This window comes from Marmota flaviventris, chromosome 2 (genome assembly GCF_047511675.1).
Source record: "Marmota flaviventris isolate mMarFla1 chromosome 2, mMarFla1.hap1, whole genome shotgun sequence".
NCBI classification, from domain to species: Eukaryota; Metazoa; Chordata; class Mammalia; order Rodentia; family Sciuridae; genus Marmota; species Marmota flaviventris.
The window spans coordinates 195460055-195474774 of record NC_092499.1 but is presented as its reverse complement, the minus strand read 5'-3'; the positions used below and the strand labels follow the sequence as shown (position 1 = coordinate 195474774).

General features: G+C 51.9%; 1 protein-coding gene across 1 annotated transcript in view; it reads right to left on the bottom strand.

The window, feature by feature from the left end:
* Window positions 1–9964: 9964 nt before the first annotated feature.
* Window positions 9965–14720, bottom strand: part of Atp9a (ATPase phospholipid transporting 9A (putative)) — a 121051-nt gene continuing 116295 nt past the window's right edge. Inside the window, exon 28 of the mRNA XM_027946392.2 lies at window positions 9965–14404. Coding sequence (XP_027802193.2) covers window positions 14268–14404 — 137 coding nt within the window. The 3' untranslated portion in view covers window positions 9965–14267. The remainder of the gene's footprint in view (window positions 14405–14720) is intronic.

Here is a 14720-nt window from a genome sequence, read left to right as displayed (position 1 = left end):
CCTGGCTGCACAGAGGGCAGGTGACCCAGGCCTGGCAGACCAGGGCACTGCACATGCCGAGCCACAGTGATTATTGCAGAGTTAGACGCATGAATCTCGCAGAGATTCAAACCGAGAACTTCTGCTGGAGCTGTTGAGAATGAAACACTGTCTTGGCTGGGATTGGGAAACTGGGATGTGAGCCAGGGCTGCTGGGGCCACCAGGGAGGGGGGCCTGAGAAAAAAATCGAGTATAAAGCAGAGCAGAGCCAGGATAGAGACGGATGCCTGACATCATTTGCACCCTAGATCCAGCCATGCCTAAAGCCAGTCCTGCTCTGTGCTCTTTTGGTATATGATCCAATAAATTCCTAATAGACTGGGCTTCTGTCACCTGCAACCGTGAATCTCAACTGATGCAAGTTTCAAGTCTTTCTCCCCATCCTTAGGCCTGATCAAGAGCACCTCAGGTGGTCATTGAATGTCTAAATGTCAACTGACTGAGGACAGGTCTTGTCACCATCCTCTCTCCCTCCACAACACAGCTCCGGCTCTTACCCCTTCTCAACTATCATTTCCAGAAAGATCTTATTTTTTATTCACAGAAAGAATTAGGTCTCTCCATAACAGCTGGGCCTCAGAACATCCCAGATTTTCCTTCATAATACCTCTCACAGTTGGCAATTGCATAATGGTTGGTTAAATTAAGTATTCTATGTGATGGCACACGCGTAGAATCCAGTAACTCTGGAGGCTGAGGTAGGAGGACTGAAAGTTTGAGGCCAGCGTCAGCAACTTAGCAAGACCCTGTCTCAAAATAAGAAATAAAAAGAGCTGAGGATGTGGCTCTAAGGTAAAGCATCTGGGTTCATTCCCCAGTGTTGTGAAAATAAATAAATTAGTTAACTATATTTGTTTACCCCCAGAACTGCAAAACTCCACCAGGCCAGGTATTGTTTCATCTGCCACTGAATCCTCGGAGCCTGGCAAAATAGGTGCTCAGTAAATGGCCATTGGATTAATAAATATACTGACAACTCAGAAATCAATTATAAGAATATACCTTCCATGTTTCTCAGCTTGAGTAAGACAGGTAGAACCACAGCTCTTACTGAAATCTGGTGCATCCAAGGCTCCCACGAGAACCAACCCTGGAGAAGGCTTGAAGAGGAATTCCCTCCTCCTGCAACTCCACCAGGGTTTTAGCATATTGAACTTGATCAGAAAGCCCAACACAATTTGTGATTCATTACCAGGGACCTAGCCACGCCCTGAAGCAAATGTCAAATTTCACACATTTAATGAACTCCATACTTGAAATATGTGGCCTGTGAAATCTGACTTACAACTGCAGTTAAAATCCTTGGTGCCTAAAAAGGAATGTGAAAAGTATGTATTTGTGCTTAGAGAAGGGGCTTTTTTCTCCGAGATATTAATTCACTCCAAGGCATATAAACGTTCCCGAAAGCATTATTTCAATTGCAATATTTCTTTCAGCACCTCAAATTTAGTTACCAAATTTTGAGAAGGGTGGTTGTGTCAGGTTACACGCGAGTGCAAATACGCCACCATGCAACTGTCAGCCCCCTGGAAGGCCAGGGAGTTGACAGCTGAGCTGCGACGGCCCCAAACAGGCAGAACCGAGCTTAGTCAGCACCATCATTAAACCTGCCTTAAGTCAATACCGCCGTCCACATGGTCTGGAACGATGACTTTCTCCCCCAGTTCGGCCGCAGCCTGGTTTACGGTTGCCACCACCTGCTTCTTCTTGAGGTTCAGGACTTGATTTGCCACCTTTGAGGTTGGATACCATGGGGCCCTGAGCTGCCTGGTGGGGTGACAGATGGCTTCCCATGGGATGCTCCATGGTGACAGCACAAACCAAATTTCAAGAGCATCTTCCAGACTGAAAAGGCCCCTTGATCCTGTTTTCCAACCCACAGAACCGTCTCTTGAGATGACAGAAGCCAGCAGACAGCTCCGGGGCCCTCCGACGGCCACGCCCCCCCACGGCCTCACAGACCAGGCTCAGTTCTGATTGGTCTTTATCCGTTCCCCTCTCCCCAGTGATTGGCTTAGGGGTGGGCGTGCATCCCAGTACTGACCAATAAGATGTAAGGGGATTGGGGAAGGTTTTTCTAAGCGGTTGGAAGGAGACCACCTTGGGGAGAGCTTCCCTAGAGATTCTGAGAATCACCCTGGTGTGGACCTCAGTGCGCTCATCTGACAGAATAGGAGCTGGCAGTCTTGACCCAAGAGTTCAGGGGCAAAGTCAAGGTTGTCACTCCTGGACCACCAACTTCCATTGGCCTCTTCTTCTGAGGAAAAGAGAAAAACCCCTTCAAGGCACGCCCTCTTCTCCAGTCTTAGAGAGCTGTCAGCAAAAACGCCCCGCCCTGTGACCCAAGCTCCGCCCACCAGGCTCTCACACTAGGAAGCTGACTCTTGAGTGAGGCAAGGTGGGGTGATGGGGTAGGGGTAAGGGGACAAAGGAGCCGCAGGGGCCAAACAAACTGCAGGGACCCAGTTCCAGGAGTGCTTTCTGCTACCTGCATCTCCAGCGTGTCCTTGTTCCCATCAGTTCCAGTCTGCGGCCACTCCGCATCCTGGCAGTAAACACCCAACCCCTATTTCTGCTGCATGCAACCAGGGCCCTAAGGGATACGAGGGGGTCCCAGCCCTGCACGCCACACGGCAGCTCCCAGCAGCAGCTGTTATCCAAGGAGCGAGTGAGAGCGCGCGCGCGCACACACACACACACACACACACACACTGTACAGGCGAAAGGTCCGAGGCCCAGAGCGGCAATGTTTATCCTTATTTCATAGCTAAAAAGTTGCCAGGTCTAGGATGTCAGTGCTTCCTGTGCTCCTTGACTGTCCGTCCGTCCGTTGAGTTTAAAGCTACTCAGCCTCAAGGATCCAGCGAGAACTCAGACGATGCGGGTGGAAGAGCCCCGTGCGCTCCCCCTTTAGAGAGACCGCAGTGCTCAGAAGTCTTGTCTTTGAGAGGCGTTTCCTGGGGCCATGGAGATTCTCTTGAGAATCAAAGCCTTTCTCATGGATTGAGCCAGCCACCAAAAGCCACAGCCCTGGACTTGGAGAAGGAAACCAGTTGTACTTGGGCAAGCAGTGTGGTCTGGGAAAAGAGCCCATCCATGACATCTCTGGCTCTGGGAATCCACATGGGGCACAGTGGGTCCACTCTCCATGCTTACCTCCAAAGGTCAGAGGTCAGCTGCCTGGCATGGTGAGGGCAGGCTTAGGGGCTGAACAGATGCCTTCCTATTAGGCCCACCCCATGACACTCATCAGCACCAGCTGCCTTTGCTCTAGTTTCTGTTCCTGGATGCTGTGAACTCTTCTGCCACAGGACACTTGCATGTGCTATTTCCTTTGCCTGGAACACTTTCCTGACATCTATAAACTCTAGCTTCTCTCATCTTGCAGATTCCAACTCAAAAGCCACTTCCTGAAGGATACTGTCCATGAGTGCCAAGTCTAAACTAGCCTCACACATTCCCCTAACCCAGCTCTGGCCAGTCTCTCCGGAGGCACCCTGATTTAATTGCACATAGACTTATTTCACAGTGCAATCAATCACCTTCTTGACTGTCTTCATTTATTTATTTCACATGTATTGCATACCCATTACGTGCCCCCTTTTCCCAGGCACCCAGAATTGCATATAAAGCCCTGCAGAGTTTACAATTTTGTGAACAAGACTGGCTGAGGGGCTGAGGTGGGCACGGCTGCCACACCAGAGGGGTCAGAACGGCCTCTCTGAGGGCACACTGGAGCAGGCTTGAAGGGGCTTTCCTCCCCCTAGGTCAGATGCTCACTTCGCCCTTGAGAGTGGGGCCCCCAAACGCTAAGGCCCACACATGCCCAGCACCGAGAAGCTGCCTGGCACCCAGTAGGTGCAGTATAAATGCATATGTGATAGACGTCAATGGTGCCTCCAGACAGCTCTGGGACTCTCTTCCCCAGGGTGACGACATCCCCGCAGTGACTCATGGTGTGAGGCTTGTACCCATCCTGAGCTGGCTCTGCTCATAATTAGAAGGTGGGAACAGCCACAGTGACAGCGGCCAGAGAGTGTGGCAATTCCCCGGGATGTAGGTCAGGGCTGGAGGGAGGACGGTCCCAGGAATGAGGGGAGTCAGACAGAAGGCAGACTGTGGTGCAGAGGAGGCAGCTGCCTGGCCACAGCCAGGCCCAGGCCGGCTCCACCATCACCTGCAAGTTGTGTGACCTTGAGCAGGTCACCAGCCTCAAAGTAGCTGATAGGAAAGACAAGGAAAGATGCTGTCGGGAAAGCACTGGGCACACGGCGCCGCTGAGCCGGCCCCAGAAACCAGACTAGGAGGTGAGCAGGTGCAAACGCACCCATCCAGCCCTGCAGGACTCAAAATAAGGACAATAAAGGGAAGGAAAAGGGAAGCTGTGGGAGGGGACATCTTGCAAATCCCACATGTAACAATGTACCTGGATCTCCAATAGGTGGAACTCTCAAAACTCGACAGTAAGGAAACAACCTGCAAAAGAACCCGGCACCGTGGCGCACACCTGTCATCCCAGCAGCTCAGGAGGCTGAGGCAGGAGGATCGCAAGTTCAAAGCCAGCCTCAGCAACAGGGAGGCGCTAATCCACTCAGTGAGACCCTGTCTCTAAATAAAATGCAAAATATGGATGCGGCTTGGCGGTCTAGTGCCCCTGAATTCAATCCCCTGTAAATGCCCCTCTCCCCAAAAAATGTGTGAAAGACATAAACAGTTCACTTACGAAGATGTGCTATTTCCAGAGGGTGGCAAAGGAGCACAGGAGGAGATGGGCGATCTTATTAACCACTAAGGAAACGCAACTTACACCCGTGGAGAGCTGCCTCTGCTCACCTGTGAGTGTGGCTAAAGTAAGTTGTGGACAATACCAAGTGCAGACAAGAATGTGGCACCTCTGGAAGTCCACCACACACATGGGGTAGAAGGCAGAACTGGTACAGCCACTCTGAAAATTAGTTTGCAGGGTTTTATAGATAGCTGTTGAGATATAAGTGACATATGATAAAACCCACCCATTTAAAGTACATAATTCAACAGCTTTTAGGAAGTTCAGTGTTGCACAACCACCACAATAAAATTTTAGAACATTTTTATCACCCCAGAAAGTCATGCTGAAATAATGGGAACCCATCAGCAGTCCCTGGCCTCTCTATATCCCCATAGCCCTCGACAATCACCCTTTTACTTTCTGCCTCTGTGGATTTGCCTCTTTGGGACATCTTACACTGCTCTGGAGGCCTGTCTCGACCAGCTTCTCTTATTGTCATCCCGTCTGCCCCAGCCTCCGGGCTGCTGGTGGACAGCGCTCTCCAAGGTGAGATGCCACGGAGGGCAGGACCCACTCCGGTCAGGTTCCCAAGTCTTCCAGAACCTGCTCCTACTCAATGGCTCGCAGCCACTGAACACAGTGCATTTCATTATGAGTATTTCACCAGAACTTTAAAAACAAAACAAAGAAATGCTCAACTGTCCAAAGGTTTGCTGAGCCCTAACCGCGGACCGGTCCTGGGCGGGCTACGGCGGACCCTGGAAGCCAGCGGCTCCCACGCACGGTGTCCCTCAGACCTGCAGGAGCAGGAGCCAGGAGTGAAGCCCCCTCTTGGCCAGGTGAGCTTGGGCCGCCTCCTCCCCTCTCCCCTCGAGCTCTGGGGTTTATTTTGTTAAACTCAAGAAAATTCTGCCTTCGGCTCTATTAACAAATATTTAAAATATATATTTTTTAAAAAGCTCCCAACGATCTGCCAATCCTACTGTCGCCTGCATCCTCCCTCCCTCAACTGGGCGCGTGGGCTCTGGGGCGGGCGCCCTCTGCTCGCTCCTGTGGCTACGCGTCCTCCCAGCCCCCGAGGGGTGTGTGCTCCAGGTGGGGTCTCCTGGCACCTCAGAGGCAGGGCCACCTCCATGTGGGCGCACGGACAGGACCTCAGGACCCAGGACAGCAGGCTGCTGCCTCCCCACTCAAGCTTCCGAATCCTCTGAGAACCCTGAGCAGCATTTGGGGAAAACAGGCCGTGAACCCATTTTGAAGGACTTCTGAGCTTGGGAGAGACGGTGCCTGTTCATCCACCACCTCCCTCGGCTCAGAGGCCTCCAGTAGAGGAGCTGCGGCCATTTCTCCAAGCACTGCCTCGTTGCTGATCCTCAGAAGCTCAGAGACTTTAAGGAATTGGCCCCACGTCCCCAGCTAGTGAGTGGGGGAACTGGCACCCAAGCCAAGTCTATCCCCGTCTTACCTGGGCCACCGACACGCCACCCAGGCTGCCCACCCCAACTCCAGCACGTCCCCCCAACGTGACCTCGCCTCCATTCCCACTCCCGCTCCATCAGGACCAGGAAGAAAGGTAGCACTGCCATTGCCTGGTGTCTTCTTCCAGCCCAGGGGGCCATGGCAGAGCAAAAGTCTCCCCATCCACAGACGGCAGCCCAGCTCCAGAATGTTCTTTGGCCTGATTTCCTCAAATTCTGGTGGTGATGAGCTGCCTAATAAAATTATGCTAAGTTATGTGCATAAAGAGCAGCATCCTAAACCCTAATTACTGGCCACGTCTTTGAAGAATGCCTGGGCAATTTCCAGGCTGATCAACTCACCTCTCGTTGGGCCTGATTAGCTGTTGGGGCCTCGTTCAGCCGCCGACCCCCGCCCCCCGCATCAGCAGGGCTCTGGTTGTCATTAGCTACTCAGATTGCCTTTTTAAAAATCTGTTTCGCATAAAAGGACAAATGAGAATGAATATTTGCCCATCTTTAAGACACTAACTGCATTCTTTTCCACAGCCTGTTCTTGTTACTCTCTTTCTTCGGGAGGGATCTGAACGCAGCCCGGGCTCCAGAGTTTCCGACTGCAAAACGCATCAGCCTCGAAACTTGACCCGGGTGGGCATCTTTGGGAGGCACCACAGATCCGGCCACCAAGATCCTTTTTCCTTGACCTATTCTTCCTCCAGACCTACCTGCCAATCCTAGGGGGCTGCTCCCTGTGGCTTCTTTTCCAGGACTCTAGACTGTTCTCTGCCCGTGGCACTCCAGGCTACAGGCTGGTATTATTTGCTGGTAAAGCAAGAAGAAATTTCATCCAAAGATTGGCTTCTTCTCCTTTAACAGTCAACATGGTCCATGCCAATAAAATCATGCTGAAATACTGGGCATGGGCGCAGGCAGGTTCCAGTGGAGGGGATTTCACTGGAGTCTGTGTGACACTGATGTGATATGAGACCGTCAGGATGGGTCCCTGATCAACAGAACTCCTTAACCCAGTGCCAAAGTCTGCAGGCCCTACCTGTCCCTACCTCACCTCCTCGACTCCCTCTTGGTCTCAAAGCTCCAGCCCTGTGCCCAGCCCTCCTGCCCCAGGGCTTTTACACACACCACTGCCTGAATGCCCGTTCATGGTGTCCCATGGGTCAGTGCTCCTCATCCTGCAGGCCTCTGCTGCTCTGGCCCTTGCACAGGGCCCTTCTCTGACTCCCCTCACTTTCTCCACCCGGATTCTTACCCGGTTCTCACCCTCAAGGGCTCATGTCCTGATGCTGCGTCTGTCTGTTTGCTTGCTGTCCCCTGTCACATGTAGACAGATACAATCACCGTGAGGGCAGGTTTTGTGTCTTGTCCTCTGCCAGGCCCCCAGCCCACACATCAGTGCCCAACTTCAAGCAGGCTCTCAGTAAATATTTTGTGAACAGACGGATAAAAACGTCAGTACATCCCATGTGTCCCTGGTCTCTGCGATCTTTCTCAAAGGAAAAATATTCATGGGTTTATCTGTCCTAATAAAAGAAAACGTTTATTTCTCCTAAATCTCTTGAAAATGGACGACAGAGGCTGAGAACAGCGAGTTCCTAGGATAAGCAAACAGAATCTGCAGACTGAATTCTAAGAAGGGAGACCTGGCTTGTCACCAAGCGTGGGTCATGGGGCCAGTGACTTCATGCCGTGACTCAGTTACCCCAAAATGTAGGGGGAACAGTCTCCCAGTCAAAGCCTCAACAGGAAAGTGGAGGGTGGCTTCGCCCTGGCGCTCCCCCCAATCCCCGACCTTTGGGGAGACGCTGTGGTGCAGAGGTCTCACCCACAGAAGCGGGCGGGGGAGGCAGAGAACCCCGGGATCAGATGCGATTTCCCTGCTCAGGCTCTGGGTGAAAACTGATCTGGGAATGCGTGATCCTCCAAAAATCCGCCAGCCCCCGAGCGCTTGAGTTACCCCTCCGACCACAGCCACATGGAGAATGAAATCAACGCCCCACGGAAAGAGCTGACTTTTTTTTTTTTTTTTTTTAACATTATGCAATGTTTGGGTGAAAAAATAAAAAGGAGGAGGTATCAGAAAAAAAAAAAAAAAAAAAAAAAGAACTCATCGTTTTCCCAGAGTGTGGCGGAGCTATTTCTAGCTTTTTATGATCGATTTCACCATCCATCACTGGCCGGGCGTCCTGAGAGGCGCGAAGGCGGCCGCGCGGTTATGTAACCCATTTCAAGTAGGAAATTAGCGAGTCCTGGATGAATTCTGTTACTGTATTCCGACTTCTGGAAAGTCTGCCCCGGCTGCAGTTCTATTTTGAGGTGAGCAAATCCATCATGCACCAGCCTCCTTGCAAATACCGCAGGGCTTCGTGTCACCCTGAGAAGTTTCATAACAAAAACAGCCCCAGTGCGCGGGGCGTCGGAACATTTCGTCTCTAAACCTCGTTACAGGGAGTCCAGTTGCCAATTATTCAAAAATGCAAATATCCAAGATCCAATAAATATTCATCTCTCACTCTCCCAACACTTTTTTTTTTTAACCAAGCCCAGCAAAATATTCTGGTCAACAACATGAAAAGAGATGTCTGTTTCTAACGGGGCCGCTGGCCATGAAATCAATTCCAAAGCCACCAAAGCTTCAGTGGAAACCCAGGGCGCAGGCAGCAGAAGGGACCGCGGCTCTCCCTAGCCTCGGGCGCCCCCTGGCGGCAGGGACGCGCAGCGCCGGCCGGGGAATGGAATTTCACTGAGGGCCAATGCGCAGTCCCCGGAGCACGCTGACAGCGCACGTGTCAGGAAAAGTACTGGGGGTCTCCACCTTGAGAGCGCGCGAGGTCCCCTCTGTCCAGGGAAGCCAATGTGAATAGAAATGGGCAAAATTATGATTCTTTTTCTAATCAATTAACGCAGAATGGTCCTTTCCAATGAACCTATGAGAAGTGAGCAGCCTTACCCTAATGGCAGCCCTTGGCCAGCCTAATGCGGAATTTGCTTCCAGAGAGATGCACTGACACCATGGGGCCCCTTTACAAATTAAGGGACCAACGGCGAAATTGATGCATGCCCAGGAAATGAGGGTCCTCAACCTTGGCACCATGGACACTTTGGGTGGGGTAAGTCTGACAGGAGAGATGCCCTGGGCTCTGCAGGGTGTCCAGTGGCACCATGGACCTCCACCCACCAGTGGCTAGTGGCACCCTTCCTCACCTCCCAACAAACTCAGGTGTCTATGGATTTCATATGAGCGACAAAATCACCCCTGGCTGAGGTCACTGGGTTAGGTTAACAAAGCACGGTCCTCCTTGCTTCTTATGCACCAGCCTCCAAACCTCCTTTGCCCAAAAAGAAAGTGACCACATTCTTAAACCTTCCATCCCTTGATTTAAAAATAAAGACTTCATCGTCATCAAGCGCTGTGTGGGTAAATACTATCTGATCTCTGTTTTTCTCTTTTCCCATTTTACACGAACCACTCTGAATTTCTGACACATCTGGGAAGGACCAGGGTAACACCATGCATTGATTTGGGTTCCTTTCCCCCCCCCCCCCCGAATTTGAAATGTAACTGGGAAAAAGTTCTGGACCTGTTAATGCACCACAAGATAAACACACAGTGGGAGCTTTATAGAAAGTTCTTGTTCCATCACCAGAATTCATGATTCCATACAAATTAAAACGATCCCCAAAGGCAGGAAGTACACAAGCTTTATTGGGCAACAGCAATAGGCCACACTGGCACACAATGAATGGATCCGCTCGGAAACACATGTGTCCTCACCGAGCCGAGAATCCGAATCAACTGGATGGACCCTCCGTCAATTAAAGCATCTGCGCAGGGCTTGTCCTCCATCATGACGCTGTCCTGTCCTGGTGAGCACGGCAACGAGGGTGACACAGAGAGATCTAGGGAGGGACCCTGACCCGGACACGGCTGTGTTCACCCGGGATAACAAAGGGATCCATTGGCCATGATTTCATTTGCAAACACACCCCCCACCTTAACCACAAACACCACCTTCCCCACCCAGGCCAGCTCTGTCTACCGCGGCGCTCCGACCCCGCGGGAGGAGCTGCTGTAGTCGAGAGGCTCTGGGCTCCATGTTGAGGAGCGACCTCGGGTCCATTCCAATACACAGTTCATTGTTTCCCCAGGGGAAATGAACAGAATTAATGAAGATATTTTCAGGTACACATAAACAACAAAAAGCTTTACATTAAAAGGAAGGAGAAATAAAACGAGTTGTATTTACAAAGCTCCCGGTCTATTTTTAAAACAGGAACAGAGCTGGGAGCGATGGAGTTTTAACGCAATAAAAACCATACAGTCTTCAAAAAGCTTGAGATGACACCACAGACACACACACAATCTCAAACACACACAAGATTAAAGATAATAACGGCCGACGGGTGTTTGCTTTCAATAGAAGGGAGCAGGAGAATGTGCAGATCCGTATGAAGTTTTGGCAAAAGTTTAAAACGCTGCCCTGAAGGCATGTGGGCATGCCCCTCCCCCGGGCAAAAATAAGACCAAGTGGAAAAACAAAAGTCTGGAGGGGAAAAGGCATTAACACGTCAATTTCCAGTGAGCACAAAATTCAAATTACATCAGAAAGTACTGTCAGTACGACCTATAATTTCATCAGAGAATAAACTGAGGAAACCTTGGTAGATTTGGTAGATTAAATACGATGGTATTTAAGATGCGTGCCACACAGATTTCACTCAATGGGGAGCTCGCCTGGGGCTGGGTAGCATCCTGCCAGGGGTGGGAGCAACCAGCTCGGGAGCCTGGAGGCAGGCATTGGTCTCAATTTCAAGATGCTCCCTGGGACTTTCTCCAAGCAGCTCAAGTTAGCATCCCCGACTCTCCTAGCACCTTAGCCACACACGTGCAGAATTAATGACCAAATCAGCATCAAAACTGTCAGACTGGGTGTGGTGGCGCCTGCCTGTAATCCCAGCAGCTGGGGAGGCCGAGACAGGAGGATCATGAGTTCAAAGCCAGCCTCAGCAAAGGGAGGCGCTAAGCAACTCAGTGAGACCCTGTCTCTAAATAAAATATAAAATAGGGCTGGGGAGGTGGCTCAGCAGCCGAGTGCCCCTGAGTTCAATCTCTAGTACTGCCCCCCCCCCAAAAAAAAAAAACTGTCAGATGCAGAGGAACCAAACCATCCTGCTCACTCTACCCTCCACCCTCATCAGGAGATACGATCATAACAAAATCACAGTAGAAGCTCTCACAGGGGCAGAACCTGCTAGTGCTGTCCGTGGGCACAGGGAGCTGTGACTTCTACTTTAAGGAGGTGTTCAAGGGGTGGAGACTGTGCCCTAAGGCCTTCAGACCTCAAGTGTCCGATAAAGGTTCAATGGTGCTCTACAGAAATTCTTTCCAGGCCAATGAACCAAGAGAAAGGCCAACGGCATCCTGTGTTCAAGGCTGACAAACCTGGGAGACACTAACAAAATAGTTAAGTTCCTGGCTTCTGGTCTCCTTCGCTTCCTCCACCGCTGAGAACCCGGGCTCTGCTGGGGTTCTGTGTGATTCCTGAGGTCACGGCTGTGCCATGCCTGCCCTTGGGTCTCCTGGGCTGCCAGCGGCGCACATCCTTAGGTGCTCAGGGACCCCTGGTGGGTGACATCAGCAGGCTGCCTTCTTGAGGGATGGTCCCATAGCATGGCGGCTTCCCTGGGGGGTTCAGTCCTTCTTGCCCACAGCTGCCCACACCCAAGTGCACGGAGAGACAGCAGAACAAGGGGCTCGCGGAGGAGCTGCCCAGCACCTTCAGCTTCCAGGCGTGGCCTCTGGCCTCCCGGGAGCCTCCTTCCTCCCGGGGGTCAGGTGTTCGCTCATTAGAAATTGGGAATTAAGAAAAAAAAAAAAATCAGAGGGACCAGCTTTATTCCCTGTGTGCTGGAAATACCTAGTTCTCCAGCGGGGTGCCAATGATCTACCTGCAGGAGCCGTCGCCTGCCTCTGGGAGTTACGCTGGTTCAGGCCTCAAACCTGCCATGGAGTTAAGATTCCGGGTTCATAGGATCAAAAACACTGAACGACACTTCCTCCTCCTCCACAGATGGAACCAGGGCCTTGCACCCACTAGGCAAGCACTCCACCAGGGAGCGACACCCCCAGCCCTATTTACTTTTTTGAGACAGGGTCTAAGGCTGACCTCAAACTTTCGATCTTTCTGCCTCAGCCTCCAGAGTCACTGGGATTACAGGTGCATGACCCCACGTGGGCCCCGCTCCTCCTCCACCTTTGACACCACACAGAATCACTCAGTGAACACGCTGGACCTGCTCAAGCTTGCTGGGGCTTCTGGACAAAGACCCCTTCCCTAAGCAACCACTCGTGCAAGGCGAGACATCTTTTCTGAAGGACTTTCCCTGGCAGAAATGGCCGGCGAAGAGGGGAAATATTGCAAAATTACAGAATCTGAAAAAACAAACAGAAATGACATCAATAATCTGCAACTCACTGCCACCCTAGGAAGTTTTAAAGGGGCATCACAAAATACAAGGGCTTGTCAAGAGCACTCCAAAGCTCAGATCCTCGTGTCCCCAACTCTCGGAGGCAGGTTCCCTCAGGTAGGTGGCAGGCGTCAGCAAGCAGGCTGTGACTTCCATCCCCGAAGCACACACAGTTTAGTGTCGCACTGAAGCTCTGCAGGGTTTGCACACATAGAGAATTTGTCACAAATCCGAGACGACGACCACACTCAGCTCTTGCTGACCCACTGACTTAACCGTCCTGTAGTCAGAGCCCAAGGCCTTGCTCTCCCCGCCACGTGGGACACTTGCCAACTACGGCTCCTCGCAGGCAGCAGCCGCTGCTTTATAAGAAACACACGGCGTGCGGCCATCCTGATGGGGGAAGTCTTGCCTACCGGCGGCCTTTCAGCGAGTTCCCTTGGAAATCTGCAGGCAGGGGAACTGATTCCAGATCCCAAGCCCCGGCCTCCTCCCACGGGGCTCCTGGCTTTGAAGGCTGCCACCGGGAATGGCGACACGGCAAGATGCCTCGCTTGCTCAGTCCGCCCACAATAATTCCTCCTAACAGGAAACAGGTTGCTGCAAAGAGCCCCGGGCCCTGACCTTTCCGCTCGGGGCCCAGAGGGTCTGAGTCACATCTGCCGCGCTGTCTGAAGAATTAGCCGAGTCTTATCACACTGTCGACACATTTAGGGGCTGTTCAGTGGCACGTTTCCTGCTAAAACAACTCTGCTGAAAACGTCAGGGGGTGTCCTCAGATGGCCACTGGCTTGGTAACTGTCACCAGCTCCTAACAAAGCAGGATCACACCTCTGGGATTCTTTTACGAGGTGGCAGGTGAAGTTAACTGGAGGCCGGGACCGCTGAGTTGGATCCAGGGTGATGGCTGGATTTAGGGCCCCCTCCCCTCCTCTCGGGTACCTTTCCTGATGCTCTGAGGCGGGGCCGCCTTAGGACAGGGAGGATTTCCAAATGCAATCCGGGTTCGGATAACTTTCACCAAACATCACTGTCTTTTTCTTCCAGACTCTCACTAAGAGCTTCATGTTTTCCTGAAACTGCTTTGTAAGATGAGAAAGACTTAAGAGTGCACATGATAGGACTGTTTAAAAAAAAAAAAAAAAAAAAAAGCCTTCTACCACCTTCAACTAGACAGAAGCTTTATCACATGACAACAAAATTCAAGTCATAAGGAGCTTGCCCGGGGCCTGCAGAAGCCTCTCTGCGGAGCCACCCGGCTGCTATGTGTTCACACTCACTCCCACAGGGCTACAGGGCCACAGGGCTCCCACAGGCACACTGGGGACCTCAGGACCCTCCCTCCTGATTCTTCAGCATTGGGACTGGGTCCCGACACAGAGCACAGAGCCTGGCCACACCGAAACTGCACATGTTAGCGATGACTGCAAAATCCACAGGTGGCGGTGACACAAATGGAACTTGAACTCTGTCCACCAGGAAAGCCCAGAGGCCAGGTCCCCTCCACCGAGTGCCGAGCCTACGACGTGAGCTTCGAGTAGCTGGGAGGAGAGAACCGTCTTCGCAGGTACTTGAGGACATAGAGGGGGAGACAGCTGACCAGGGTGATGACAGACACCTTCCAGAGGAAGGACAAGGTGGCGATGAAGTACACATCTGCAAGCAACGGAAGGACAGCAGTGAGCATGTGGGAATGTTCCAGAAGGCCCGTGCAGTTCAGAAACAGCCACACCGCTGTCACAGGGAAGCAGTCTCCCATCACCAAGCCCCGTCCTCCACTGGCCCCTGAGGGTGCGCCCTGGGTTGGCAGCACACCCCACCCTCCCGCACCTCTGTCTCGTCCCGCTGTCTGTCCTCCCCTGTGGCTTCCTGATACTCAGGGAGGTGCTTTTTTTTTTTTTTTTTTTTTTTTTTTTCCAAATACTAGTAAAAGAAACTTCAGGGAAAACCATTCTTACAGTGTTATTTTGAT